The sequence below is a fragment of the Oreochromis aureus genome, linkage group 9 (genome assembly GCF_013358895.1).
Source record: "Oreochromis aureus strain Israel breed Guangdong linkage group 9, ZZ_aureus, whole genome shotgun sequence".
NCBI lineage: Eukaryota > Metazoa > Chordata > Actinopteri > Cichliformes > Cichlidae > Oreochromis > Oreochromis aureus.
The window spans coordinates 5,714,286-5,741,496 of record NC_052950.1 but is presented as its reverse complement, the minus strand read 5'-3'; the positions used below and the strand labels follow the sequence as shown (position 1 = coordinate 5,741,496).

General features: G+C 39.9%; 1 protein-coding gene across 1 annotated transcript; it reads left to right on the top strand.

The window, feature by feature from the left end:
* The first annotated feature begins 3,543 nt into the window (after positions 1–3,543).
* On the top strand, positions 3,544–25,218 carry arhgap28 (Rho GTPase activating protein 28). The gene is made up of 15 exons (XM_039617796.1): positions 3,544–3,691; positions 3,762–3,982; positions 4,241–4,349; positions 6,827–7,176; positions 7,404–7,566; positions 13,528–13,619; positions 14,071–14,148; positions 15,660–15,813; positions 15,897–15,979; positions 18,638–18,847; positions 18,924–19,129; positions 23,582–23,588; positions 24,684–24,811; positions 24,967–25,004; positions 25,087–25,218. Exons 1-15 carry the CDS (start codon positions 3,544–3,546, stop codon positions 25,167–25,169), a joined length of 2,070 nt encoding a protein of 689 aa, XP_039473730.1. The 3' UTR covers positions 25,170–25,218.
* Positions 25,219–27,211: the final 1,993 nt, after the last annotated feature.

Genomic DNA, 27,211 nt, shown 5'->3' with positions numbered 1-27,211 from the left:
TAATCAATTATAATGGTAATTCTAGTAACCCTGTAGGCACAGATGGCTTGTTATTCTTATTTAGCTGGCATTAGAAAACCATGTAGACCCTCTGGTGAAAGGTTATAGCATAAAATTACCCTTCAGGTCGCCCTGTACTAATTCACTAGCTAACCGTGTTTTCTTTTAATAAAGACTATTCTATTCTGTGATAAGTTAGTCAGCCCAGGACAGCTGACTGTGTCTCTTATAACAAAGAAAAATCAACATATTTACTCTGATACCGGTACTAGTTGATAAAGTTGTGATAGCATCATAATAGTCCGAGTTGGCGTCCAGCAGCTGGTCTAAACTGGGAAGCTCCAGCCCGCCCATATTCCCATGCTCTTACCAAGCACACGTACAGCGTGGTCCCTCCTATTGCCTCTTCTCATGTCTCCACTCAGAGAGGATCGGCAAGCATACTGATCCGAGGTGAGTCTCTTTTTTCCTGTTTTTGCTCTCGTTGCCTGACAGTGATAGAGAATGGTGTGATTATTGATAGAAAATGTACTGGTTATTAAAGATAGTCGGCCTGATATAAAACAGATCCAGTCTGAGGAACAGTTCCACTTCAGGTCTAGAGCCACTTGAAATTTAGAAATATTGAAATAGATAGAAAGTAGAACTCTGGTGAGTGTTTTGGACTCTGGGCCTATTTACATTATTATTATCATCAAAGCTATAACAGAAGTCATAATCGAAACTGAGAACAAATGACAGCAAACTGCACTAGCTTGTACTCAACCCACTGAAGTCCATATTTTTCATCACTCTGCACGGGGAGTAATCAGGTCAAATTGTCTTATGACCTGAGTGAAAACACTTAGTTCTTGATGCTGTGATTGGCCGGCAGCATCCATTTCCTCTGTCCTAATGGACACACAACAGTTTTAGCTTTAGCACCCCACCCTGTTGTCCCTCGAGAACCAAAACCATTAGCCCAAGGTTCCCCTGACACACAATGAAGGCCCCCCCACCCCCATCATACACACACACAAAGATCAATATATGGAAAGAGGCTGACTTCCTTCTTCCTTTCTTCACTTCATAAATATATAATGTGAGCTCGGCTTCGGTCCACCAGCAGCCACAAACTCTGACATCATATAAATAGAGATAAAAAACTGTCTTATGTTATATATGTCTTATAATTAACTAAAATAAACTTAAACTATAAAATGTGTGTTGTTACAAATTCTGTTACATAGAGAGAAAATACACTCACAGGTCTTTTTGTCAAGTATACTTGTTCAGCTGTTCTTCAGTGCAAATAACTAAACAATCAATCACGTGGCAGTAGCTCCATGCATTTAGTCACAAAGTCGTGAAAAACCTGCAGAAATTAAAAACTAAGGATCAAAATGAGGAAGAAAGGGGATTTAAGTGGCTTTCATTGTCACTTAATGGTTGTCGGTGCCAGATATACTGGTTTGAGAATTTCAGATACATCTGATCTGCTATAGGATTTTTTTCACACAACCATCTCTAGGGTTAATGGATACAACATGCCAAATCTTAAAGCAGACTGGTTACAGCAGTAGAAGGCCACATCATCTGATGTCTGTCAGCCATAACACGGGCTCACCAAAATCAAATACCAAAAGATTGGAGAAACGTTGCCTGGATGAGTCTTGATTTCTGCTGGGACATTCAGATGATATGATCAGAATCTGGTGAAAACACATGAAAGCACTGATCCGTCCTGCCTTGTATCAACAGTTAAGGCTGGTGATTGTGGCGTAATGTTGTGGGTGATATTTTCTGAGCACACTTGATGTCGAAACGAATATGATTTAAATGTCACAGCCAGAGATGTGATTACTTTTTTCAAGTAAGGGATTACTATTGCAAAAAAGTCATTTGATTACTGTTACTTTCCCGTAGGCACGCTGCATTATTGCGTTACTAAACCGTGATTTTGTTTGTGAGAGTGTCTCATGACAATGACTTACGAGCGTGCAATGTCCGTGGCAGCAACAGACGTGTGCAGACCAACAACAGATAATATGGAGTGCGTGAGAGAGTACGACCATGCAGCATTTAAAGCTTGGAAGTATTGACATTACTTTGAGTTTGATTCTGTAAAAAATGACAAAAACATTAGTGTCCACTTGGGGAGAAAACTTCTTTTTATAGCATAAAAATAAAACTTCAAATCTGAGCAAGCACCTAGCACGTCAGTCATCTGCCAAAAACTGATTTCCACTATTTCCATGTGTTTTTTATGTGTAATGTCTTTACTCATATTGGTAAATAGACTTTACAAAGGATTTACAAAGGGTTATATATAAAATTACCAAGTATCTTTATAACTCTGTGTTATTGTACATTATAACCAGTCAGGTCCTTTTTGACCACTTAAAATATGTTAACAAAACTATTGTTATATTTGTTGCATTTTTCTGCTGCCCTCATGGCCAGATTACTCTAGAATCTGGCCAAGATGTTTTGGTTGATGTCTTGATTGCGGTTTCTACCTTGTGACAGGAATGTTGTTTGCAGCTCAATATGACTTAATATCACTCATGAGGGATGCATTTGACATATGTTTCGCATATTATAGACCAACAACTTATTTATTGTAGCTTAAATACAAGCAATCAGTTTTTGGCAGACGATCACTTTTTGGCACAACACCAGCATGGGAATGTGAAATTCACAGAGAAACCCCTGGATCCCCCCCACTGACATGACCGCCGCAGCACCGGGCAAAACTCCGACAGCCCCACTTCTGCTAAACAGGTGAAAATAGACTAAGAGCGACAGGACTTAGTGCTGCTTAATGTTTGATTTTATTTATTTTTTGTGTTTTACTTGCATCTATTTGAAAGAGTGAGTGTAAACACAAAAAAATATTTTATTGTATTTGCTGGATTATACAGAAAATTCAGTGTTAAATGTTAAACAAATTTCTTCAAGTCAGAGACTGCTGCATATAATCTAATTTTTGCTTGATGCAATGTGCATAAAGTTGAAAGATTAACACTAATAAAACAATTTTTAAGAAGAGACTTTTTCATTTGATTCAATCTTATATGATGGATTATGCAGAAAAAATAGAATTGGGCTGAAAGGTCTATCGCTTTATTACGTTGTAATGTTTTTATAAAGTAACTAAGTAATAAAGCAACTAATTACTTTTGAAAATAAGTACTCCGTAAAGTAACAAGATTACTTTTTTGGAGAAGTAATCAGTAATTAGTAACTAATTACTATTTTCAAGTAACTTGACCAACAATGGTCACAGCCTATCTGAGTATTGTTTCCATCCCTTTATGTGGCATTCTTCTGATCACTGGTTTTCAGCAGGACAACATAACGTAATCACAAAGCTTAAAATATCTCAAACTGGGTTTTGGAACATGTCAATAAATTCTCTGTTGACAGCGTGAGAAAGTCAGAGTGATAAAGCTTTGATAAGCTTTTAATAAGATAATACTTTATTTATGTCATATTTTGAAATTCTAATAGTAGTAAAATAAAAAATTATCTCTGTCTGGCTGGCTCTTTTTTTTTTACAAGATGCTGTCTTCATCTACCACCTCTAACTCCACCACCTCTGACCCCAAACATGTTGCCATGGAGACCTACTGGAGGGAAGTACACAGCATCGAGGAGGAGAAGGATGGGGAAGAAGAAGAGGAGGAAGATGAGAGAAAGAGTATGGATGGTATGTCAAACTGACAGCAGAGTCAGATGTCATCTTACTGTTCGGATCCTACCTGATTTGTTCCTTTTAGAGGTGGAGCTTGAGGAGGCGTGGCTGACAGATGCGGGGTTGGCTTCCCTGGTGACGGGCTTGCCATTGGCAGATGAGGTGCCACCGCCTGCTGAGGTGCTGCTGTCCACGTTGACACATCAACAAGCAACCACTGTGAGGAAGAGGCTGGATAACTATAACGAGACACTGAAGAAGAGAAACAGACAGCCAATCAGAGATGTCCGGGATATCTTCACTGAGGTGGGACACAAATGTACAAATGCATTTTGCATTGTATACATTGTATATTGTAAATGCAAAACAAATGTACAACACAGATGTAGAAATATTTTATGAAATTGTATATTCAGCCATACAATAAATTATATTTTAGAATATCACAGCAATTTAGATTATAGTCATTGTAAGAGGCTGTGTGTCTTAAAATAGTTCCTGGGAAATGCAGGGGCAATAGACAAAGGCTGTGATCTGCATTTTTTCCCCAACTTTTTGTTTCAGCCTGACGACCCAGCAGACAGATCTGTGTACCCCCACTCCCATCATGCTGAACCATCACCAAGTCGATACCACACCACCACCAAGACCATTCGCCGAAATACTTCCAGAGGTGCGTATTTGCTCACCTACAAGTGATTCCTGTGGTCCTTTGCAGGGGTGGTTCTTTATATATCCTTATGTATACTAGATGCCACCCAGGTTAAAGGCTAAGGGTCCTTTAGACATAGTCTCCAAAAGTTGAATCTGTTCATCTGGACGTAGCGTTTGGTGGGAGAAACGTTTCGTCACTCATCCAAGTGACTTCTTCAGTCTCAGCTGACTGCAGGTTTCCCCAAACCTTATAAACAGTACATATGCATAATGACTGAAACCAGCCCACTGAAGGAACAATGGGCTGTGAGGTCAGTTCCTTAATCATAATTATGCAAATTCCCATGACCATTGATCAACAATCACTGACCAAAACCCACTGATCAAAGAACACTGATCAATGGCCATGAGTACCATTCACAGAGTGTTGGGGAATGGCTGCAATCACAGGATTGTAAGATGGCGAAAGATGTACCCTTAGGCCCCCTCCTCGATTCAGAGATGGTCTTTCCCTTTTCACGTAAATGGCCTCCTTGACTCCGCGCTCAAACCAGCGTTCCTCCAGGGAGGATCGAGGAGGGGGCCTAAGGGTACATCTTTCGCCATCTTACAATGCTGTGATTGCAGCCATTCCCCAACACTCTGTGAATGGTACTCATGGCCATTGAAACCTGCAGTCAGCTGAGACTGAAGAAGTCACTTGGATGAGTGACGAAACGTTTCTCCCACCAAACGCTACGTCCAGATGAACAGATTCAACTTTTGGAGATTTACTTTCCTGGATGATTGAGAATGCATCAAGACCTTTAGGCATAGTCTTTGATGCAGATAGACAGATAGACACCTGATTGCAGCAAGAGACTCCTTGAAGCAGCAATCTTAGAGGCTGAGTGGCAGCAATACTTCACTCTAGCTTATTAATGAGCCAACGACCTAGCCTTTCATACTGTAATTGAAAACTGCAATAAATAAATAAATAAATAAATAAATTATTATTATTTATTGTCCACCTGCCTCTTTCTCAGAGTTTTTATTTGGACTCTCAGACCTTAATGCACAGTTCAGATGAAATAATTATTTACATTCATGTAAATAGATGTCAGAAACAAATGGACTCCTCTTCTTATCCTGACATATAAGATTTCGTGAAAAACATTTTGTCTTACAGTTTCTTAATTACATGCAAATTTACAATAATGGATGACATTGCATCAGAGTAGGAGTGTATGTGAAAAATGCGGTAACTAAATATAATTCCACTACTATTTCATTCAGTGCCTAGTCCCAACATGCAGAGTAGCTACGTACACTTACTCCCTCAAAGGTCACTTATATTAATAGTGCTGCGAAACAAATCAGAGACATTTGACTCCCTGGTATAATTCACACATGAATTATAGCATGTAGGCTGGACAGGAAGAGTCATTCTATATATTGTATGATTTTGTCTAGCATGGGAACATGTCTGTTACTCTATAAAAAGCTCTAAGTGAAATACGACTAGTCATTATTTTTCACTGATAGAGGAAAACAGAAACAGGTCCAATTTTCTTTTCAGCACAGTAGCAAAGGTGACAAAGAGTCAAAGCTCTATTGGCCCATGTATTCCCTCAGTGCACAGTAGTAAAGATTTCATCAACTTCTTCACAAAAAACAAAACTAACAATTAGTACCATTGATTAATGCAGAATGCATTAATGCATTTTATACATATATCTATAAAATTTTATATATTTTATATATAAAAGTTTATAATTAATTTTATATTATATATATATATATGTGTGTGCTTGTGTGTGTGTACATGTATGTATATAGTAAACTGTAACACTGAAAGCAAAGAAAGTGCACAGGTACTAAATTCTCTGTTTTCCTCCACAAATTTTATATTATTTATAAAAGAAGTTCCATAGTAAGTGGGACTCTACATCCATGCTTGCCAGCAGGCAATTGAAACTTTCATTCAACTTTCACTGGATCAGGTGACTAAAGCATCCCTTAGTTATTCTGCTATTGCCACAGGCTTCTGGGGGAGCTTCTCTGATGCAGTGAGCATTTTGTTTTTGTGTTCTGTTGTGTTTACATTTCACTGTTACATGTCATTAACTTTTGTGTTCTCTCCCATAGCATGTGTTTTGCCCTCGTCATTCAATGCTCTCCTCTTCCTCACACGCCCCCAGTCGGTTGGTCACAGCAGATGGCTGTCTGTCACTAAGCCTGGTTGTTCTTGTTAAAAAGGAATCTTCCTCCTCACCATCTCTTCATCATCCTCGAGATGGCTGTTGTGTCAACGGACTATATAAAGAACTCTAGCTGTGTGAATTGAACAGATCTGAAAAAAGGCTTTAAATGATTTGCAATTTGCTATTCTTATTTGCTTTTGACATCTGAGCATCCCAGTGTTTTCGGAAACAGGATTCTATTTCTGCAAGAGATTTTGTTTGTTTGTTTTTTTTCTGTACCTGCTGACAGCTGTATGCTTTGTGTTTTTTACAGTACGACCAACTCTACCCTTGTTGGCTGTTGAAGATCGACTACCGGAGCATCCTTCACCCCCCTCAAACACAGACTCTCTGCATCACGCAAACTCTCCAGGAAACAAATGGTCTCCGACACATGTCATCGACACAAATGTTCTGACACATGCACATTCTCCAACACACACCGACTCTCACAAATATACCTCTTCCCCTCCTCACACACGCACGCCCCCCGTCAGTCAAATGATGCAACCTGACTGGGTGCTGCGGGACTCTCCATACTCAGAGGCTGTGGCTGAGCACAAAATGGGCAAGGCTTGTTGGGACTGTTTACGTTTCCATAGAGACAACAACAGTGAGCTGCAGGTGAGTTTGACCTGCTGCATGCTGAGAGAGGTCTTCCAGTCAAATCTGATTGCTTCGAACACAGGAGGCTGCTAGCTGGATTCAAAAAAGTGTGTGTCTGTGTGTGTGTGTGTGTGTGTGTGTGTGTGTGTGTGTGTGTGTGTGTGTGTGTGTGTGTGTGTGTGTGTGTGTGTGTGTGTGTGTGTGTGTGTGTGCGTGTGCGTGTGTGTGTGTGTGTGTGTCTGCAGTTTGCATCTATCTCTCCCTCTCAGGGTCTTAGCTGTGCAGGCGACCTGTCGTCACGTGACCTCACACAGCTGAGTTTCATTTCACACATTGAGCTCACAACCTTCCTGATGACTCTGGGCATACACAACAAACGCACACGTCCTCCACGCTGCAGGAACCGGGGTGCGTTTCTTTTTTACATAATGATTTGCATTCAGCTTCACAGCAAAGACTTTATAGCATTAGGATATTAGAAAGCTATAGCGAGTGATGTTAACACACTGATTAACTTTAGTTTCGCCAATGTAATTATGCATTTTTAACATAAACACAAAAAGTAATGGGGAACTAACAAAGGTATATAACCCCCCCACCCCCCCTAAAAAATGCACAGATCCAGATCCACATAACAAAGAACATCTCTCCAAACCATTTTTCCTGGATTTCAAAATAGTTGTTATTTTTATAGTAGATGGTGTGTCATCATTTGTCTTACACCATGGCTCCTTATTGTTTGCAGACAATTTTCAGAGTGGAAGCAGCAACATTACATTTCCAGTGTAATCAGTGAGAGAGGCTACATCAGACATGAAATCAATGTGTGTGCATCTACTCCACAAGCATAAAAATAAATAAGTTTACTATTTTTATTTTTTTATGTAAGCTGTATGTATTTATTTTGCACATAAGTCCCCTTACCCCCAACCAGTCGCGGCAGTTGACTGCCCTCCTTGAGCCTGGTTCTGCTGGAGGGGTTTTTCCTTCCCACTGTCACCAAAGTAGTTGCTCATAGGGGGTCATGTGACTGGGTTTTCAGTGTTTTCTCTATATTATTGTAGGATCTTTATCTAACAATATAAAGTTCCTTGAGGCAAAAGATGTTGTTATTTGGCCCTATACAAATAAAATTGAATTGAATTTAAATATTTGTGTTTTATTTTTTATTTCAAATGACAGCATACAAAAAACATTCATCATTCTTTTTGATGTATTTTAATATACACTATCAGTCAAAAGTTTGGACAGACTTTCTCATTTAATGGTTTTTCTTTAGTTTCATGACTATTTACATTTTAAATTCTCACTGAAGGCATCAAAACTATGAATGAACACATACGGAATTATGTAGTAAACAAAAAAGTGTAAAATGACTCAAAACGTGTTTTATATTTTCGATTCTTCAAAATAGCCACCGTTTGCTTTGATTCCTGCTTTGCACACTCTTGGAATTCTCTCGATGAGCTTCATGAGGTCGTCACCTGAAATGGTTTTCCAACAGTCTTGAAGGAGTTCCCAGAGATGCTGACTGTGGAGGCCCAGCCATCTGGCACAGCACTCTGTTACTCTCTGTCTTGGTCAAATAGCCCTTACACAGCCTGGAGTTGTGTTTGGGGTCATTGTCCTGTTAAAAAATAAATGATGGTCCAAATAACTGGATGGGATTGCCCAAACAAATCTCTTCTGCTTGTTGCTTTTCCTTAGTAGTGGTTTCTTCTACTTTGAGGAATCTAAAATATAAGATATATTTAGAGTTTTTCATCAATTTATTCTTCGCCCATATATCTTTCTTCATATATATCTACAATGTAGAAAGTAGTAAAAATAGATAACACATTGAATGAGAAGACGTGTCTAAACTTTTGACTGGTAGTGTATTGTCATAGGTTTTTCTTGAAGAAGTGAATTTACCAAACTTAAATTTAAATTTTTCTCTCCCTTTTTTTAAGATTTAGAGCTTACATCTTAATGCTTGCTGCTTGAAGCAGTATTGCTGTTCCTGTAGTATAAATGTAAAAGAAATGACGTGTTAATTTTCTCATGTAATCTATAAATTACTGATCATCCAACTTTATGTGCTGAAATTGCCATCTGGGAGTTTCTAGAACTTGCCATCCTCATAAACTAACCAATATACATCTGAAATTACACCATCATAACAACAAATACTCCAGAATTTAGAGTTAGAGAAAGTACTCTAGGTGAAAGTATCTTATGAATGTACTAGAATAACATGAATGAGTCATACCATCTTAACTTCTGTCCACATGTAAAAAACAAATCTGGGTCATCTACATTTCTCTAAATTGACTACAACAAAACAGAATCATCCATCCTCCTCCACTTATCCAAACATAATTTACAGTTTTAAGCAACTTTTTCATATTAAATTGTGCAATAAATGTACCCTGAAATGTTTTACAACAAAGCTCATCTTCCCACTTAAATGAAGCAGTATAGAAATATACCACTCTGCAAGATTTAATGTAACTCCCATGCAAAGATGTGTGTAGAAAATGTGTTTTCTATATCAGGGGTTCTTGACCTTTTTTACCTCGGGGCCCTACTTTTCTACTACAAAGTGGCCCGGGACCCGACACTGTATTGAATAAATTGATGTTGCATTTGGTTTTATATATATTTAATAACTAAATCAAATCTACATCATTTTAATGGCTAAAACCTTGTCAAATAAACATGATGATAACATGATGCAATGTAATAACCCCAAAGAACCTGTACATAAAACAAAATGCCAAACAGGTTAACAATTCATGGAACAAATCAAACTGCAAATAGAAGTTAAAAGGCTCAAGTCAGGATTAATAACACAAAAATAATTAATAATTCAATATTACTAAAAGAGACAAGAAAATAAGAAAAAATAGAATAATGTGGTCATAAAACAAATACATTCAAAATCATTTTCTAATTAAATGAATAAATAAATAAACTGTTGTAAAATTTAAATAACGTGCAAATGAAAAAATAGCCCTATAATCTGTGAGTGAATCTAAAAGGTGAAAGGTTTTTTCACTGGCAGAACCAGAAGTTACTCTTCAACAAACAGTCACAACAGGCAACTCCCTTTTTATCTTCATCTGTTAATGAGACACTTGAGCCTTACTCTGAGACACGATCAGATCCAGTCTGGGTGGAATGGGGGAAAGGCTCACTCTCAGAGTAGCTTCCAGTGTTGCTCTGAGTCTGGTTCGGGCTTTGGTCTTGGTTGTGGCCACAATGGAAAATCCTGATTCACACATGTATTTGTGAGTGGGACAACCTTATAAACTGTACCTTTGCACAATAAGTGAAACTAGCCGACTGAATGAAACAAATTTACAAATATACAAATTTTCATGACCGTTGATCAAGAAACACTAATCAAAAACCTTTGATCATTGATCACTGACCATGAATACCATCCAGAGAGAGTTTGGGAATGGCTGCAATCACAGCCTGAAAACTGAAGCCCCTGCCTCCCATTCTTCTCATTCTCTAGGAACAACAAGTAAGCCTGTAGTGTGAGAGGGAAGTGCTCTAAAGGGTGATATGGTACTACAAGGTCATTAAGATAAGACGGGGCCTGATTATTTAAGACTTTGTATGTGAGGAGCAGGATTTTGAATTCAGTTCTGGATTTAACAGGGAGCCAGTGAAGGGAAGCCAATATTTGTTTCAGATCATCAAACAGTTTTCAATAGAAATATGCTCTCTCTTTCTAGTCCCTGTCAGTACTAATAAATGCATGAACTAGTTTTTCAGCATCTCTCTGAGACAGGATATTGTGCAATTGGAAGAAAGCAGTCCTACATATTTGTTTAATTGAAATACATCAAAAATAATTATTGAAGGACATGTCCTGGTCAAAAATGACTCCAAGGTTCCTCACAGTGTTACTGGAGGCCAAGGTAATGCCATCCAGAGTAAGAATCTAGTTAGATACCATATTTTTAAGATTTTCAGGGCCGATTACAATAACCCAAGTTATTCATCCTAATTTGGAGGCCTGTGGAACTCCATAATTAACCTTAGTGTGTGAAAAGGACTCTCCATTTACATGAACTAGATTAGATAGATATGATACAAACCACTGCAGCGCAGTACCTGCAATACCTACAGCGTGCTCTAATCACTCTAATAGAATATTATGTATCGAACAACAGTATCGAACACTGCACTGAGGTCTAGCAGAACAAGCACAGAGATGAGTCCACTGTCAGAGGCCATAAGAAGATCATTTGTAACCTTCACTAAAGCTGTTTCTGTGCTGTGATGAGCTCTGAAACCTGACTGAAACTCTTCAAATAAGCCATAAGTTCTGTCTCTCTTTTTTGCACAGTCAAAGAGCGTATCAGGTCACTGACTGCGTGTTATATCTGTATAACCACGTGACAAATAAAGGATCTTGAATCTTGAATCTTGAATCATTCCTCTGCAGATGATCAGTTAGCTGTTTGACAACTACTCTTTCAAGAATTTTTGAGACAAAAGGAATGTTGGAGATTGGCCTATAATTAGCTGGGTCAAGGGATGGCACATAGCCAATTATTAGAGATAGCTTGATCATATTTAAGATTGAAGCATTAATTAATGGCAGGACTTCTTTGAGTAGTCTTGTAGTAATGGGGTTGAAAATGTTTAAAGTGGGTGAATTATATTCTTAAACCTAGTTACAGCACTTTCAAAAAGACATCTACGTTGATGAAATCTACTTCCCACTAAACAAGAGAGGGTTTTCAGGAAACACTGTTTCAGTTTCAATTCAATTCAGTTCAATTTTATTTATACAGTGCCAAATTTCAAGAACAGTTGCATCAAGGTGCTTTATATTGTAATAGACCCTACAATAACACATACAGAGAAAAACCCAACAATCACATGACCCGGTATGAGCAAGCACTTTGGTGACAGTGGGAAGGAAAAACTCCCTTTTAACAGGAAGAAACCTCCAGCAGAACGGTTTAATGGAGAACGATTAAAAACACTGTCCTCACTGCTGGATGATAAAAAATATTTATAACAATGTTATCTAATTATTAAGTGTATTTAAACATTAATTAACACTTGGAACACAAAACATTAAAAACTGCTTATTCCAGTATTGAATCAGGTTGGATGGAGACATCTGGAAAACAAGAAACAGCTGAAATGAATAAAATGCACTGATACAAAGGGAGGTAAATCTAAACAGAAGACATGAGATTAATGACTTTCAAAATAAAACAGGAAGCAAGGTAGCAGGAAATGACTAAAGACAAACAAACAAGCAGACATTACAGAGATTAAAATAACGTCTACTATAGTAATTAAAACACAAAATTAACAAGGAAGAGAATTTTTAAAAAAAATCTCAAAAACAGGAAAACTCAGAATAAACCAACAAAACCCACAGACCAATTTCTCATAAACACAAAGACTTCTTAATGCAAGATGTCCTTAATACCTTTATAAAGATCAGTACTTTGCCTTCCACCCTAGGCAAAACACTAAACCAATAAGGTATGCATTTTAATACCCCAGAGCGCCACAAGATGGGAGATCATGTCGTACCTCAACATTAGGAAGTAAATTCAAGATTGGTGAACCTCTGTGCATGTCAGAAACTCTGCTTCTGTAAGATGCTTGTTTGTATGCCCAATCATATTACTGACCTGTTAACCTAATTAGTCGCAAAATGTTTGTCCAGCTATATCTTTTTAGTTCAACCACTGCCTCGTTTCAACTGTTAGTATTCACCTCCTTCCTAATTTTGTATTTTTTTTCCCGTTTGTCACACATTTGTTTCAGATCATCAAACAGTTTTCAATATTAGACAAAGATAACTCAAGTATATATAACATTGACTGGTTGTGCAATTCTTGGCAGCAAGAACTGCAATCAAAACTTAGCTAGATAGATAGATAGATAGATAATGGTTTAACTGTGTATGCTTAATAATTTTGATAATCATACAGAACCCAGAACAGTTTTGCCCTTTGGGGCTACCTTATGAGTAAGTTTTCACAGTAAACCCATGTTGGGCTAGCCCATAGCCCATTGCTCACTATGGGTGTGATTTGCCCACCATGGGACCCAAAGAGCAAAACTGCCGTCAGCTCTGTGTAGGCACGATTAACTGGGGACTGAGTAGGATAAGTGTGGCCCACAGATGTGCCCTACACTTCACGCCAATACTAGGGCTCACATTGGGTTGCCTACTGTGGGTCATATGCGTCTGCGACCTACGTTAGCGTGTTTGCTGGGCAGACCTGAAACTATTTTGCTGCTGAAAAAGCCCCTTTAGTAAAACCCTGTACTAAAGGATGTATAAATTGTCTCTCAGAACACTCACTGTATGATTGTTTGTGTCTTCCTATCCATTAGACAGTGGTGTGTTTGGCGTTCCTCTGAACACGCTGTTGGAGAAAGACAGGAAGAAGTTTCCCGGGGTCAAAGTTCCTGTCGTGTTCCAGAAGGTGAAGAACCTGTCCTTCTCTCTGTCAGTCAAATGACGTTTCAGACAGGGGATAGATTGCTGGCTTCATTACTCTAAAACCTATGATACTGTAGTTTAAGGCACAATCATAATCTTATGTGTGCCTTTGGCCTGTTCAGGAGCAAAAGTGGGTTATAGTTGGTCAGTAGTTTGATTCTTCAAGTGTCCTTGAGCAAAATGTTGAACCCCAAGCTGAAGCATCTATTTGCGTGCATGATGTAAAATGCTTTAATGCTTATACTAAACAGTGCTCAGAGTAGATAAGTGCTGTATGAGTCCATTAGCATATGATCTTGGTGACCTAAAGTAGTTATTTAACTAACAGCTAGCAAAGTTAGTTTACCTTTGTTTACATCTTGTTTAGAAATGTTGTGAAAATAAACAAACAACAGTAACCAGTCACACCCTCCTTTATGTGTGTATGCATGCAGTTGTTGTGTATCTTAGAGCAAACAGGCCTGTTGACTGAGGGGATTCTCAGAGTACCAGCATCAGCTGCTAAAGTCAAGGTAACACACATACAAGCATACACTGCTGTTTATGTCCATAAAGAATAGGTGTTGCCACTCAGACTATAGCGCCACATCAGCGCTGAAGTAGTAGGAGCAGTGGAAATCGGAAGTACTGTACTGTTATATTATTAAAACTGTGGTAAAAGCTGACAAGCCAGCTGTGGTGCAGCGACACAATACACCATGTAACAAAAATGGGGAGGTGCACGACCTGCAGAAACGTTCAACTTTGGCACACTATGCCACTCGTGAGGCACCTCATGCACTGCATGTCTACCTGCAAAAAGCGTCTGTTGTTGGTTGAAGGGAGTGCCAAAAACATGTGGTACAACCAGTCTGTGGGTTACTCTCCACTATGGTTTGAAGAGCAAAGTTATAACATACAACAAGCTGAAGTGAAACCGAGTGTGAAAGATTACCACTGCAGCCAGTCTGTAATTTTTATCTTTGATTATCTTTCCACACCTCTTTCATTCGCAGTGAACTGGCTGTCACTCCCTTCCCTGTTCTGTCACATTTGTCAACCAATCAACATTTGAACATGCATAGGTTCTCTGCCTTCAGCGATGCATAGTTAGGATGTTGGATGACTATGTGGAAGTGCATCATCATGGGCAAAGCAAGATCAACATTCCCAGATCTTTGAACATGAACCTTAACCTAGCTCTAACATATAACCAGACAGCTGTTCTGAACCCAACACTAATGCTAGTTTTTAGGTAACAAACGACTGGTTATTTTCTACATTAAATTGTTTTCCTCTTTAGATGATGCTTTAATGCATAGTAGTAAGGTCCTAAAGGGTTTGCCAAGACAGTGTCAGGGTTTCTGGGTCGTTGACCCAGTATTTTCAGTTCGTCCTCATTGTTTATCTTCTGCCTGTTTCACTTCCTGTTTTATTGTGTTAACCTTGGTCCATGTGCATTATGTTCAGTCCTCTTCCCGTTTATCATTAGTTCATTATGTTCAGCTGTGTACTCGCCAGTTTCTAATCACTCCTCACTCAGCCTGTGTATTTATGTTCCTCAGTTCAACCAGTCCAGTGTCGTGTCATTGATGTTCCTGTGATGTTGTTCCTGTCGCGTGTTCAGATCAGTCAGCCAGCCATTCAGTTCTTCAGTCAGTCGTCCACTCAGTCAGCCATTTCAGTTCGTGTTCTGTTCATCCAGCCTGCTTTCAATAAACCCCATTATCCTGCACCGTGAGTCCAGCGTTTGGGTCATCCTTTCCTCGCCTCCGCACACGACCCCTGACAGACAGCAGCAAAGTGGTGTTTGTTTCTAGATTTTGAGACGGTCTAAACTCAATATTGGTCCTCACAAAAGATGGACACACAGTCTGACACACTTTAAAATGACTTTTTACATTCGGGATAACTGAATGTCTCTGCCTATGTGTATCTATGTCTGTGTGTGTGTAATACCTACCTGTTTTTGTTTGATTCTCTGTCTGTGTGTCTTTCTCCCTACTGTCTCTCTGTCCACCTTTCCCTCTCTGTTTGCTTGCAGTGCCTTCGTAGAGAATTAGACAGGTGCTATGAGGGATTTGACTGGTCTGCATTAAGACAGGTGGACGCTTCCAGTCTGTTGAAGCTTTTCATCAGAGAGCTGCCAACCCCTCTGCTGACACACACACACCTGTCCACCTACCGCTCTGTACTGAGTATGTGTGCACACATACAAACACACATTTTCATCATTTAAATGTGTTTGCGTTACATGAAGTGTTTTTGTGTGTCCCTGCAGGTATCCCTTCTGAGCTCCATCAGGTTCAGGCCCTGCAGCTGCTGACATTGCTTCTTCCAGAAGCCAACAGAGAAATTCTGAGAGTAAAGCTTCACCCAGACAATGTCTACACACACAAATGAGACACACACAGGCTTCCACACAAACACAAGTGAGATAGTCTAAGGAGCTTGGAAAGAAAAGTGTCTGGACCTCTTTGAGTTGCTTGAAGACGTTTCACCTCTCATCCGAGAAGCTTCTTCAGTTTTAAGGTCAAATGGTGGAGAGTCCCAGATTTAAACCCAGTGGGAGTTTTCCCCCAAAGAGGGACAAAGGACCCCCTGATGATCCTCTACCTAATCACATGAGCCAAGGTGTGAAAGTGGGTGTGGGTCCCAATCAGCCAGGGACACAAGTGAGATAGAATTGGCAAACAGTGAGAAGCACAATATTATTAAAATATACTGTTAAAAACTCATTTAAGTCTTCACGATAGATAGATAGATAGATAGATAGATAGATAGATCCCCCTAGGGTAGTCGAGAGTGACCAAGCGAAGATCCTGTGGGACTTCCAGATACAGACAGACAAAGAAGTGGTAGACAAGCAGAGGAAGACGGCCATAGCGATAGACATAGTGAAACTGAATGACAGCAACATCAGGAAGAAGGAACATGAGAAGCTGGAGAAATAACAAGGGCTCAGAAAAGAGCTCGAGAAGATGTGGAGGGTGAAGGTAACAGTGCTCCCAGTGGTAATCGGAGCACTAGGTGCAGTGACCCCCAAGCTAGGTGAGTGGCTCCAGCGGATCCCAGGAACAACATCCGAGATCTCTGTCCAGAAGAGCTCATACCTAGGAAGAGCTAAGATGCTTCACAGGACCCTCAAGCTCCCAGGCCTCCCAGACCTGAGATTGAAGAGCCTAGCCTGCTCTCCCAGGCTAGGCTCCCCCATGCTACCCAAACCTACACATACAAACACAGACACACACTATATTGCCAAAAGTATTCACTCACTCATCAAATCATTGAGTTCAGGTGTTCCAACCACTTCCTTGGTCATAGGTGAATAAAGTCAAACACTGATGCATGCAGACTGCTTCTACAAACACTTGTAGAAGAAAAGGGCTCTCAAGAGGTCAGTGAATTGTCTAGCATGTTACCATAATCAGATGCCACCTGTGCCAACAAGCCCAGTCATAAAATGTGCTTACTGCTAAAGTGTTCATTTTGACAGCAAATTTAGATTTGGTTTTAACCATAGTCTTTTCACTAAAATATCATTTAGTTTTAGTCCAGATTTAGCCATCTAAAAATTTTTTGTTTTTGTCTTGTTTTAGTTGAGTATCTTTAGATTATAGTAGACTAAATCTGAAGTTGATTTAGGTCATCAAAGTTTAAAGTGTCATAGTGTTGGTACAAGTGAGAGTTGCTCCACACGTCTCCATATGTCCAAAATTCTCTTCCTCCAGAGCATTGACATTTTGTCACATTTTCATGAGAAACAGGGTGCATGGGTGTTAGCTGAACCCTTGTCTCTATCCCTGTTTGTAAGTGGCAGACCAAATGTGCATGTCTAACCTTACTCCAAAAGATTATTACTTCTGGCTCACTTCCTGCCTCATCTCACAAGAAACATTTTCATCTCGTTTTTATTCGTGGATGAACGTTTCGATGCATTTCATTAGTTTTTATTCAGTTATTTTCCTGTTTTTGTTAGAAAAAAGTTTGTTGGTGAAAAATATAATGAAATGTAGTCAACAAAATTAATACTGCTATTAAATATTCCATAATCAACTGTGTGGGGTCAGTGGATGCTGAGGGACGTTGCCAATTTTCTCTAGTCAATCACTGCAGAGCTACAGGGATTGTTATGGTTTTCTATTATGAATATATTATGGATTGATGAGATTTATAAATCATTGCATTTCTATTTTTATTTTATTTTACACAGCGCCCCATTTTTTTTAAACTGCAGTTCTAGCTTAACTTGACATGGGTACCGGGTTTGTCATGGTGTGCCAAAGTCAGTAGGAGGACCCAAGTGCAGGACTCACAGACAGAAGGTTACCTTAAGGCGCAGCTTTATTCGCCAGGAAAAACAACTAATCAAAGAAACGAACTTCACAAAACAAAACAAAACCTCTGATGTATCGTTTGTAAACTAAACTAAACTAAACTGACACTGAAAACTAGATACTAGGAAACATGACAGGAGAAAACACAATACAACGGTTAGGTTAACGATCCAACAACAAGCAAGGGTAGACTGAGGACTAAAATACACAGGTAGGATCATGAGAGGATTAGAAAACAGAAAGAAACACAGCTGGGACAAATCAGACATAATGAGATGAGGGAAGGCAAAACTAGATACACTGGCGTAGGAGACAGACTATCAAAATAAAACAGGAAATACACCACGTATACACAGACACAGACTCAGAGACACAAGCTTAACATTATGATAACACTGAAACAGTACAGAGGGAACATAAGGACAGGGACTAGACAGGAGACATGACTGACTGGGGAACAAGAGAATAAACACAAAGAACTAGAAATCGCAAACCCAGAAGAACTATAGTTCTAGAAATACAAAACAGAAACCAAAACCCTAATAGTTATGAACCCTGATGAAATCAAAAAGGAAAGTGCAAAACCCAAAACACTGGGTCACCAACCCAGGACCATGAAAGCCTTTTTTTTTTTTCTTTAGAAATCACACATGGTTGCAGGAAAACCTGTTTTTTGTGGTTCCAGGCTCTGCTGGACTTCCTCCGTAAGGTGGTCTCTCATCAGGATCAGAACCGTATGTCTCTGTGGAATGTGTCCATGGTGATGGCACCCAACCTGTTCCGTCGTCACCATGGAAACAAGCGCTCAATTGCTAAACGAGATGAGATGGAGGAGGCAGTGGGTGGAGCTCAGCTGATCCGGCTGATGATCATTCACCAGGACTTGCTTTGGACTGTAAGTTACAGGACACACCTGCACAGTCTCGGTGCCCCTAACCCCCGGTGACGTCACTTCTCCTTCTCTTTGATAGGTCCCCAAGTTTCTATTGTCTCAGGTGAGACAGATGAACCAGGTGTCCATTCAGAAACAGCTTGGCCTGAGCTGGACCAGTAGACTGTTGAGGAAGAAGAATGACAAGAATGAAAGAGATCAGGTGAGACAGAGACCAGGGCCAAGGAAGACAGAGACTAGGACCTGGAAAGGCCAAGAACTGCATGAGATTTGCACCAAAACAAGGTGAGACAGAGAACAGAAAAGAAGAGAGAGAAATCAGGTATGATACAAGTCAGGACCAAAGGAGATAGAGTCCAGAACCAACTAAGGCAAAAACAAGGTTAGTCAAAGACCACTGGCCAGTGGCGTGTCTAGAAATTTTTTGTTGGGGGGGCCAGGTAGGGGCACAGATTTGGAGAAGGGTGGCAGATGTAATTGGCAGATAATTATCTAGTTTGCCAATAGATAATTGGCAAACCTTCTGGAGGAAACCTGGTCTTGTTAGGAGAGACGGCATCCATCCCACTTTGGATGGAGCAGCTCTCATTTCTAGAAATATGGACCAATTTATTAAACCCCCCAAAATATGACTATCCAGAGTTGGGACCAGGAAGCAGAGTTGCAGTCTTACACGCCTCTCTGCAGCTTCTCTCCTCCTGCCACCCCCCCAAAAACCCATCTCCATTGAGACTGTGTCAGCTCCCAAACAGACAAAAACAAACTAAAACCAGCAATAAACAACTTAAACATAAAAAATCACAAAGAAAGAACAATACAGTATCCACATCTGAACCAAAGAGTAAAACAGTGAAATGTGGATTATTAAATATTAGGTCTCTCTCCTCCAAGTCTCTGTTAGTACATGACTTAATAATTGATCAACAAATCGATTTACTCTGCCTTACAGAAACCTGGTTGCAGCAGGATGAGTATGTTAGTTTAAATGAATCAACACCCCCGAGTCATTCTAACTACCACAAATCCCGAGCACAGGCCGAGGGGCGGTGTGGCAGCAATTTTTCACACCAGTCTATTAATTAACGAAAGACCAAGACAGACTTTTAATTCATTTGAAAGCCTGATGCTTAGCCTCGTCCAACCCAGCTGTAAAACTCAGAAACCAGTCTTACTTGTTATCATATATCATCCACCTGGGCCTTACACAGAGTTTCTCTCTGATTTCTCAGACTTTTTACCTGATTTAGTGCTCAGCTCAGATAAAATAATTATTGTGGGTGATTTTAACATCCATGTAGATGCTAAAATGACAGCCTCAACATGGCATTTAATCTGTTATTAGACTCAATTGGCTTCTCTCAAAATGTAAAAGAACCCACCCACCACTTTAATCACACTCTAGATCTTGTTTTAACATATGGCATAGAAACTGAACATTTAACAGTGTTTCCTGAAAACCCTCTGCTGTCTGATCATTTCCTGATAACATTTACATTTACAATAATTGATTACACAGCAGCGGAGAGTAGACTTTATCAAAGTAGATGTCTTTCTGAAAGTGCTGTAACTAAGTTTAAGAATATAATCCACCCACTGTTATCATCTTCAATGCCCTGTACCAACATAGAGCAGAGCAGCTATCTGAACGCTACTCCAACAGAGGTCGATTATCTTGTTAATAATTTTACCTCCTCACTACGCATGCGACTCTGGATACTGTAGCTCCTGTGAAAACTAAGGCCTCAAATCCAAGTACCTGACTCCGTGGTATAATTCTCAAACACGTAGCCTAAAGCAGATAACTCGTAAGCTGGAGAGGAAATGGCGTGTCACAAATTTAGAGGATCATCATTTAGCCTGGAGAAATAGTTTGCTACTTTATAAGAAAGCCCTCCATAAAGCCAGAACATCTTACTATTCGTCACTGATTGAAGAAAATAAGAACAACCCCAGGTTTCTCTTCAGCACTGTAGCCAGGCTGACAAAAAGTCAGAGCTCTACTGAGCCAACCATCCCTTTAACGTTAACTAGTAATGACTTCATGAACTTCTTCACAAATAAAATTTTTATCATTAGAGAAAAAATTACCAATAATCATCCCACAGATGTAATATTATCTACAGCTACTTTTAGTACCATCGATGTTAAGTTAGACTCTTTTTCTCCAATTGATCTTTCTGAGTTAACTTCAATAATTAATTCCTCCAAACCATCAACGTGTCTTTTAGACCCCATTCCTACAAAACTGCTCAAAGAAGTCCTGCCATTAATTAATTCTTCGATCTTAAATATGATCAACCTATCTCTAATAATCGGCTATGTACCACAGGCCTTCAAGGTGGCTGTAGTTAAACCTTTACTTAAAAAGCCATCTCTAGACCCAGCTGTCTTAGCTAATTATAGGCCAATCTCCAACCTTCCTTTCATATCAAAAATCCTTGAAAGAGTAGTTGTCAAACAGCTAACAGATCATCTGCAGAGGAATGGCTTATTTGAAGAGTTTCAGTCAGGTTTCAGAGCTCAGCACAGCACAGAAACAGCTTTAGTGAAGGTTACAAATGATCTTCTTATGGCCTCTGACAGTGGACTCATCTCTGTGCTTGTCCTGCTACACCTCAGTGCTGCGTTCGATACTGTTGATCATAATATCCTATTAGAGCGATTAGAACATGCTGTAGGTATTACAGGTACTGTGCTGCAGTGGTTTGTATCATATCTATCTAATAGACTCCAATTTGTTCAAGTAAATGGAGAGTCCTCTTCACACACTAAGGTCAATTATGGTGTTCCACAGGGTTCAGTGCTAGGACCAATTCTATTTACATTGTACATGCTTCCCCTAGGCAGCATCATTAGAAGACATAGCATAAATTTTCACTGCTATGCAGATGACACGCAGCTCTATCTATCCATGAAGCCAGGTAACACACACCAATTAGTTAAACTGCAGGAATGTCTTAAAGACATAAAGACCTGGATGGCCGCTAACTTTCTGCTTCTTAATTCAGATAAAACTGAGGTTATTGTACTCGGCCCTGAAAATCTTAGAAATATGGTATCTAACCAGATTCTTACTCTGGATGGCATTACCTTGGCCTCCAGTAACACTGTGAGGAACCTTGAGTCATTTTTGACCAGGACATGTCCTTCAATGCACATATTAAACAAATATGTAAGACTGCTTTCTTCCATTTGCGCAACATCTCTAAAATTAGAAATATCCTGTCTCAGAGTGATGCTGAAAAACTAGTTCATGCATTTATTACTTCCAGGCTGGACTACTGTAATTCTTTATTATCAGGATGTCCTAAAACTCACTGAAAAGCCTTCAGCTGATCCAAAATGCTGCAGCAAGAGTCCTGACAGGGACTAGAAAGAGAGAGCAGATTTCTCCTGTTTTGGCTTCCCTTCATTGGCTTCCTGTTAAATCCAGAATTGAATTCAAAATCTTGCTCCTCACATACAAGGTCTTAAATAATCAGGCCCCATCTTATCTTAATGACCTTGTAGTACCATATCACCCCATTAGAGCACTTCGCTCTCGCTCTGCAGGCTTACTTGTTGTTCCTAGAGTATTTAAAAGTAGAATGGGAGGCAGAGCCTTCAGTTTTCAGGCCCCTCTTCTGTGGAACCAGCTTCCAGTTTGGATTCGGGAGACAGACACTATCTCTACTTTCTACTTTCAAGATTAGGCTTAAAACTTTCCTTTTTGCTAAAGCATATAGTTAGGGCTGGACCAGGTGACCCTGAATCCTCCCTTAGTTATGCTGCAATAGACGTAGGCTGCCGGGGATTCCCATGATGCATTGAGTTTTTCCTTTCCAGTCACCTTTCTCACTCACTATGTGTTAATAGACCTCTCTGCATCGAATCATATCTGTTATTAATCTCTGTCTCTCTTCCACAGCATGTCTTTATCCTGTTTTTCTTCTTTCACCCCAACCGGTCGCAGCAGATGGCCCCGCCCTCCTGAGCCTGGTTCTGCCGGAGGTTTCTTCCTGTTAAAGGGAGTTTTTCCTTCCCACTGTCGCCAAAGTGCTTGCTCATAGGGGTCATATGATTATTGGGTTTTTCTCTGTATTTATTATTGTGCTATCTACTGTACAATATAAAGCGCCTTGAGGCGACTTTTGTTGTGATTTGGCGCTATATAAATAAAATTGAATTGAATTGAATTGAATAATGTTAAAAAAAATTCTACCAACCGTTAACCATAATTCAATAAACTATAAACCTAATAACCGAATGCGCTTTTAACTCTTATTAGAATGAGATTTTAACCACTACGGTGCAAAGTTTTTAGATACTGCGCTGATAATTTACAAGAGATACAATCAGTGCTTTGTCAGTGTTTATTCAGCATTCAAGGACAGCAATATTTGCATAGTATTTTTACTGACATATAGTGCACATATGTTTTGGGCAAAAATATTTTTGAATATTAAAATACGAACATTTTTAACATACAATTGGCAAATTAGCCAATGCCAATGCAAAACTTTACCTGCCTATTAAAAAAAAGAAGATAATCTTCTCACAAACTGGTGTTTGATTTTGAAACAGGAAAAAAGTGGGGAAACAAATGAAAAGACTAACTTCACCTGAAAGCAAGTAAATACTTTCTATGCTGCCTTATGGTAAACTTTGGTAATACTGATGTACTGTATAAAGAACAACACTGGCTGATGATGAAATACAGTCAGCTGGCATGGTGACACTGCCAGTATTAACCTGCAGGGCTGGAGTGGGACAAGAAATTGGGCATTTTGACTAGAGACTGGCCCACCAGGTATTAAAGCCATAAAGCCTTTGAATGAAGACAAACGCTGTTGTGACATTGATGTACACTGTCTTGTTGGTATATGTATGATTTCTAGACATTTTACGTCAGATAAAAACTTTGTTCGCAAGATTCAGATAATTATTTAATAAAAGCTAGATATTTTAAATGAGAATAAGAAAGAAAAGTATATCTTTGTGCCCCCCTTTCCCTGTTAATGCCCTACCTGGCCCCCTGGCAACACTTTGCTAGACCCGCCCCTGCACAGTTACCAGCTGTCAGCTACGTAGAAAAGGATCCTGGTGTTATTTGTCTCTCAGAAACAGCTCATAACTTCCCTTCAACTCATTCATGTCACCTAAAAGGTAAACCTGTTTCTCCATCACCTGTTCAGCTCTGATGATTCAGTAAGGACATCTCCTGGTTTCATCTTCATGTTTCCTTCTCACCACATATCCAAACCGACATCATGACCAGCAGCTTTACAGCTGTGGCTCCAGCAAACATCAGCTGATACTAGAAATTATTATTAAATAAATTCTAACACCTGATCAAGCTTAAACGTGCTGCTGTTGTTTAGCGCGACATCCGCCGGTTTCCTCTTTCTGGCCAAAGTGGGCGATTAAAAAAAAGAGAGAAAACCTAAGGTTTGGGGAAACCTGCAGTCAGCTGAGACTGAAGAAGTCACTTGGATGAGTGACGAAACGTTTCTCCCACAAAACGCTACGTCCAGATGAACAGATTCAACTTTTGGAGATTAACCTGTTAATCTGTCACCAAAAAATTGTTTTCTGCGGTGCCGTCTTTCGTGCTTGGCTCTCCTACCTTTGCTAACATGATGCTCATAGTGCAGAAGCCGATGCTGCATTCACTTACACTTGGATATCTGAGCTTCACTGTGAAAACATAATCGTATATTTCATTGAATTTTATTGTTTTAGCTTCGGGGTGGCACCTGGGGTGGCCAGTCTGGTTGGGCCACCCCGCTGGACACGCCTCTGCCACTGGCATGCGGGACAGAGACCGGGTTCAGTGTGCTTTCTGTTTGTGTCTCTGCAGATCACAGAGCTGTGCGAAGGTGTGATCAGAGTTCATGCTCCTCTACACACCAAGATTTCCATGGTGATACAACTTGAGGAACAGACAACAGCCAAGGACATAACGTCCCGCTTCGAGTGTGAGAACAGGTGACAAACCTCTCTCTCACACATACATGCACATTTATCCGGCTTTTGTGAAGACCCATACCTGTGGTCCCCACCTGTTCCCACACTGAAGGAAAATCTGACTTTTATTTACCATCCCTGTCTTTCTCTGTCTGTCTTTGTTTTTCTCTGATCAGTCCGGTTCAACATCTGTATGAAGTTGGAGGAAACATCTGTGAGTCACATTATAAAATCATGATAAACACCTCACAGGCTGGATGTTAAATATTAAAGCTGTCTCTCTACCTGTCTCTCAGGTGAGCGTCGTCTTCATCCTGACTGTGTTTTGTTGGATGTTTACAGAGTTAATCCCCACTGTGATTGGCTAATTAAACCCTGACAACCTGTCTCAGAACCTTTTTCAAGTGTCTCACCACCTCTCTCATTAATGCCTCCCCACCGGTCGACACATGCACTACCACCTGTCTCATTGCCCTCACTCCACGTTTCAGCTCGTGTTTTTTGCTGGCACAAAAACACTGGCGCCAGCCTCACTCCATTTGTGACAATCTCTCCCACAAGTGGGTCCAAACTTCCTTTTATCATGAACCACTTCCTTTGTTCATACAGCAGCTGTTGGCATGACATCACAGTAACATTGTCATCTATCGAACAATTGTTCAGTCTGTTTTTTATCTTTCTGAATTTCGTTTGTCCTGGCAGATTAGTTAAATCTTCTCCTGCTCCAGTCTTTATTTAGTGCTGCTGATTCTGTACATCAGAACAAATGTGTTTATTAATAATGCTCATATTAAAACTTGAATATCTACTGATGACAAGCTGTCTCCACCTGCTGGTCAATGTGTGTAATTAAAGATGAAGTCTTCTCTGTGTTTATCTGGAAAGCAACAGAGATGAACCTATGTAGAGAACAATGTATGAAAATAGAGGATACACCAATAACATCAAATAATTTAATGTAAATAATAAGTAGACCATACAGTATATAATGATACATAATGTATCACTGAAATCAGAGCAGACAATAGGTTCAAATTACCAACGTGGTTTGTGGGCTCAACCTAGTCATCAAGGTTACTAACCCAGTTGCCGTGAGCTTAAAGATTCTCAGAACTACATGCATTCATCTCTTTTAATTTCTTACTGCATGATTTAAACTGACTCATTTGTTTTTTATTGCTTTAGACCTTTAAAGTAGAAACCTCTATCGCAAAATAAGTGGTGATCAGTCAACAGCTCTGTTCTTCTCTTCCCTTAAGTGTACCAGATATGTTGTAGAGCTGATCAAATGTGATTACTAAATTTAGTTACTGAACTGCAGCCTATGACATTCTGCTGCGAGATTGACTTATGGTACATGTATGGGCCTTTTTAGGCTGGCCATAGGCCTTCTTATCATCACTGGCCGAAAATCTCAAATCAGAGAGACAGCAAAAACTGTGGAGAATCCATAATCTGGTGCCTTGAAGACCATGAAAGGAGGCTAACGTGGATGACTGCAAAAATCTTTTCTTGGTTAAAACTTCCTTCACAACATCTAACCAAGTCCAGAACAATTTGATGGTCTACAATCAAGGCACAGCTTCATGAAATGGAGATGGAGAAAACTGAGTGTTTACAACACTCACTTTCGGGCGATCGTGGCTCAAGAGTTGGGAGTTCGCCTTGTGATCAGAAGGTTGCCAGTTCGAGCCCCGGCCCTGACAGTCTCGGTCGTTGTGTCCTTGGGCAAGACACTTCACCCGTTGCCTACTGGTGTGGCTGGCTGTGGCTACAATGCAGCTTGCCGTCACCAGTGTGTGAATGGATGGATGACTGGATGTGTAAAGCGCTTTGGGGTCCTTAGGACTAGTAAAGCGCTATACAAGTACAGGCCATTTACAACAAGGTGAAAACCTCAAGACCAAAGACCGCATTGGGTTTATTTTTGTTACCTGGAAGCAATGTCCGTGTTGTATACTGACTGTGAGAAAAAACAAGTAAAGACGATGATCCCGTTCAATGCAGCTCACTTCATGCGGGGTTATTTGTATAGCAACAATTCACAACAACAGTGCACTGAAGAGAGGTCCTCATAGTCCACAATGCTGTGTGAATATCAGTGTTATGAAATGTCCAAGCTGGAGCTATGATCACTAGCCAGAGGTCATTAGCTTAGAGGTCGGAGGATTTTTCTCTCTGATTAATCTCTCTCTCTCTGTGTGTGTGTGTGTGTGTGTGTGTGTGTGTGTGTGTGTGTGTGTGTGTGTGTGTGTGTGTGTGCGTGCAACAGCAGCAGGGGTAGGATATAGCTGAGTTATCTAAGCCGGGTAAGTCAGCAGCATAAAAAAAAAAATCACATGCCATGTAACCATGGTGACAGAGATGTTACCATAGTGATAATCTCACACATCTCATCTGGAAGCATTTTGTAGTATCACA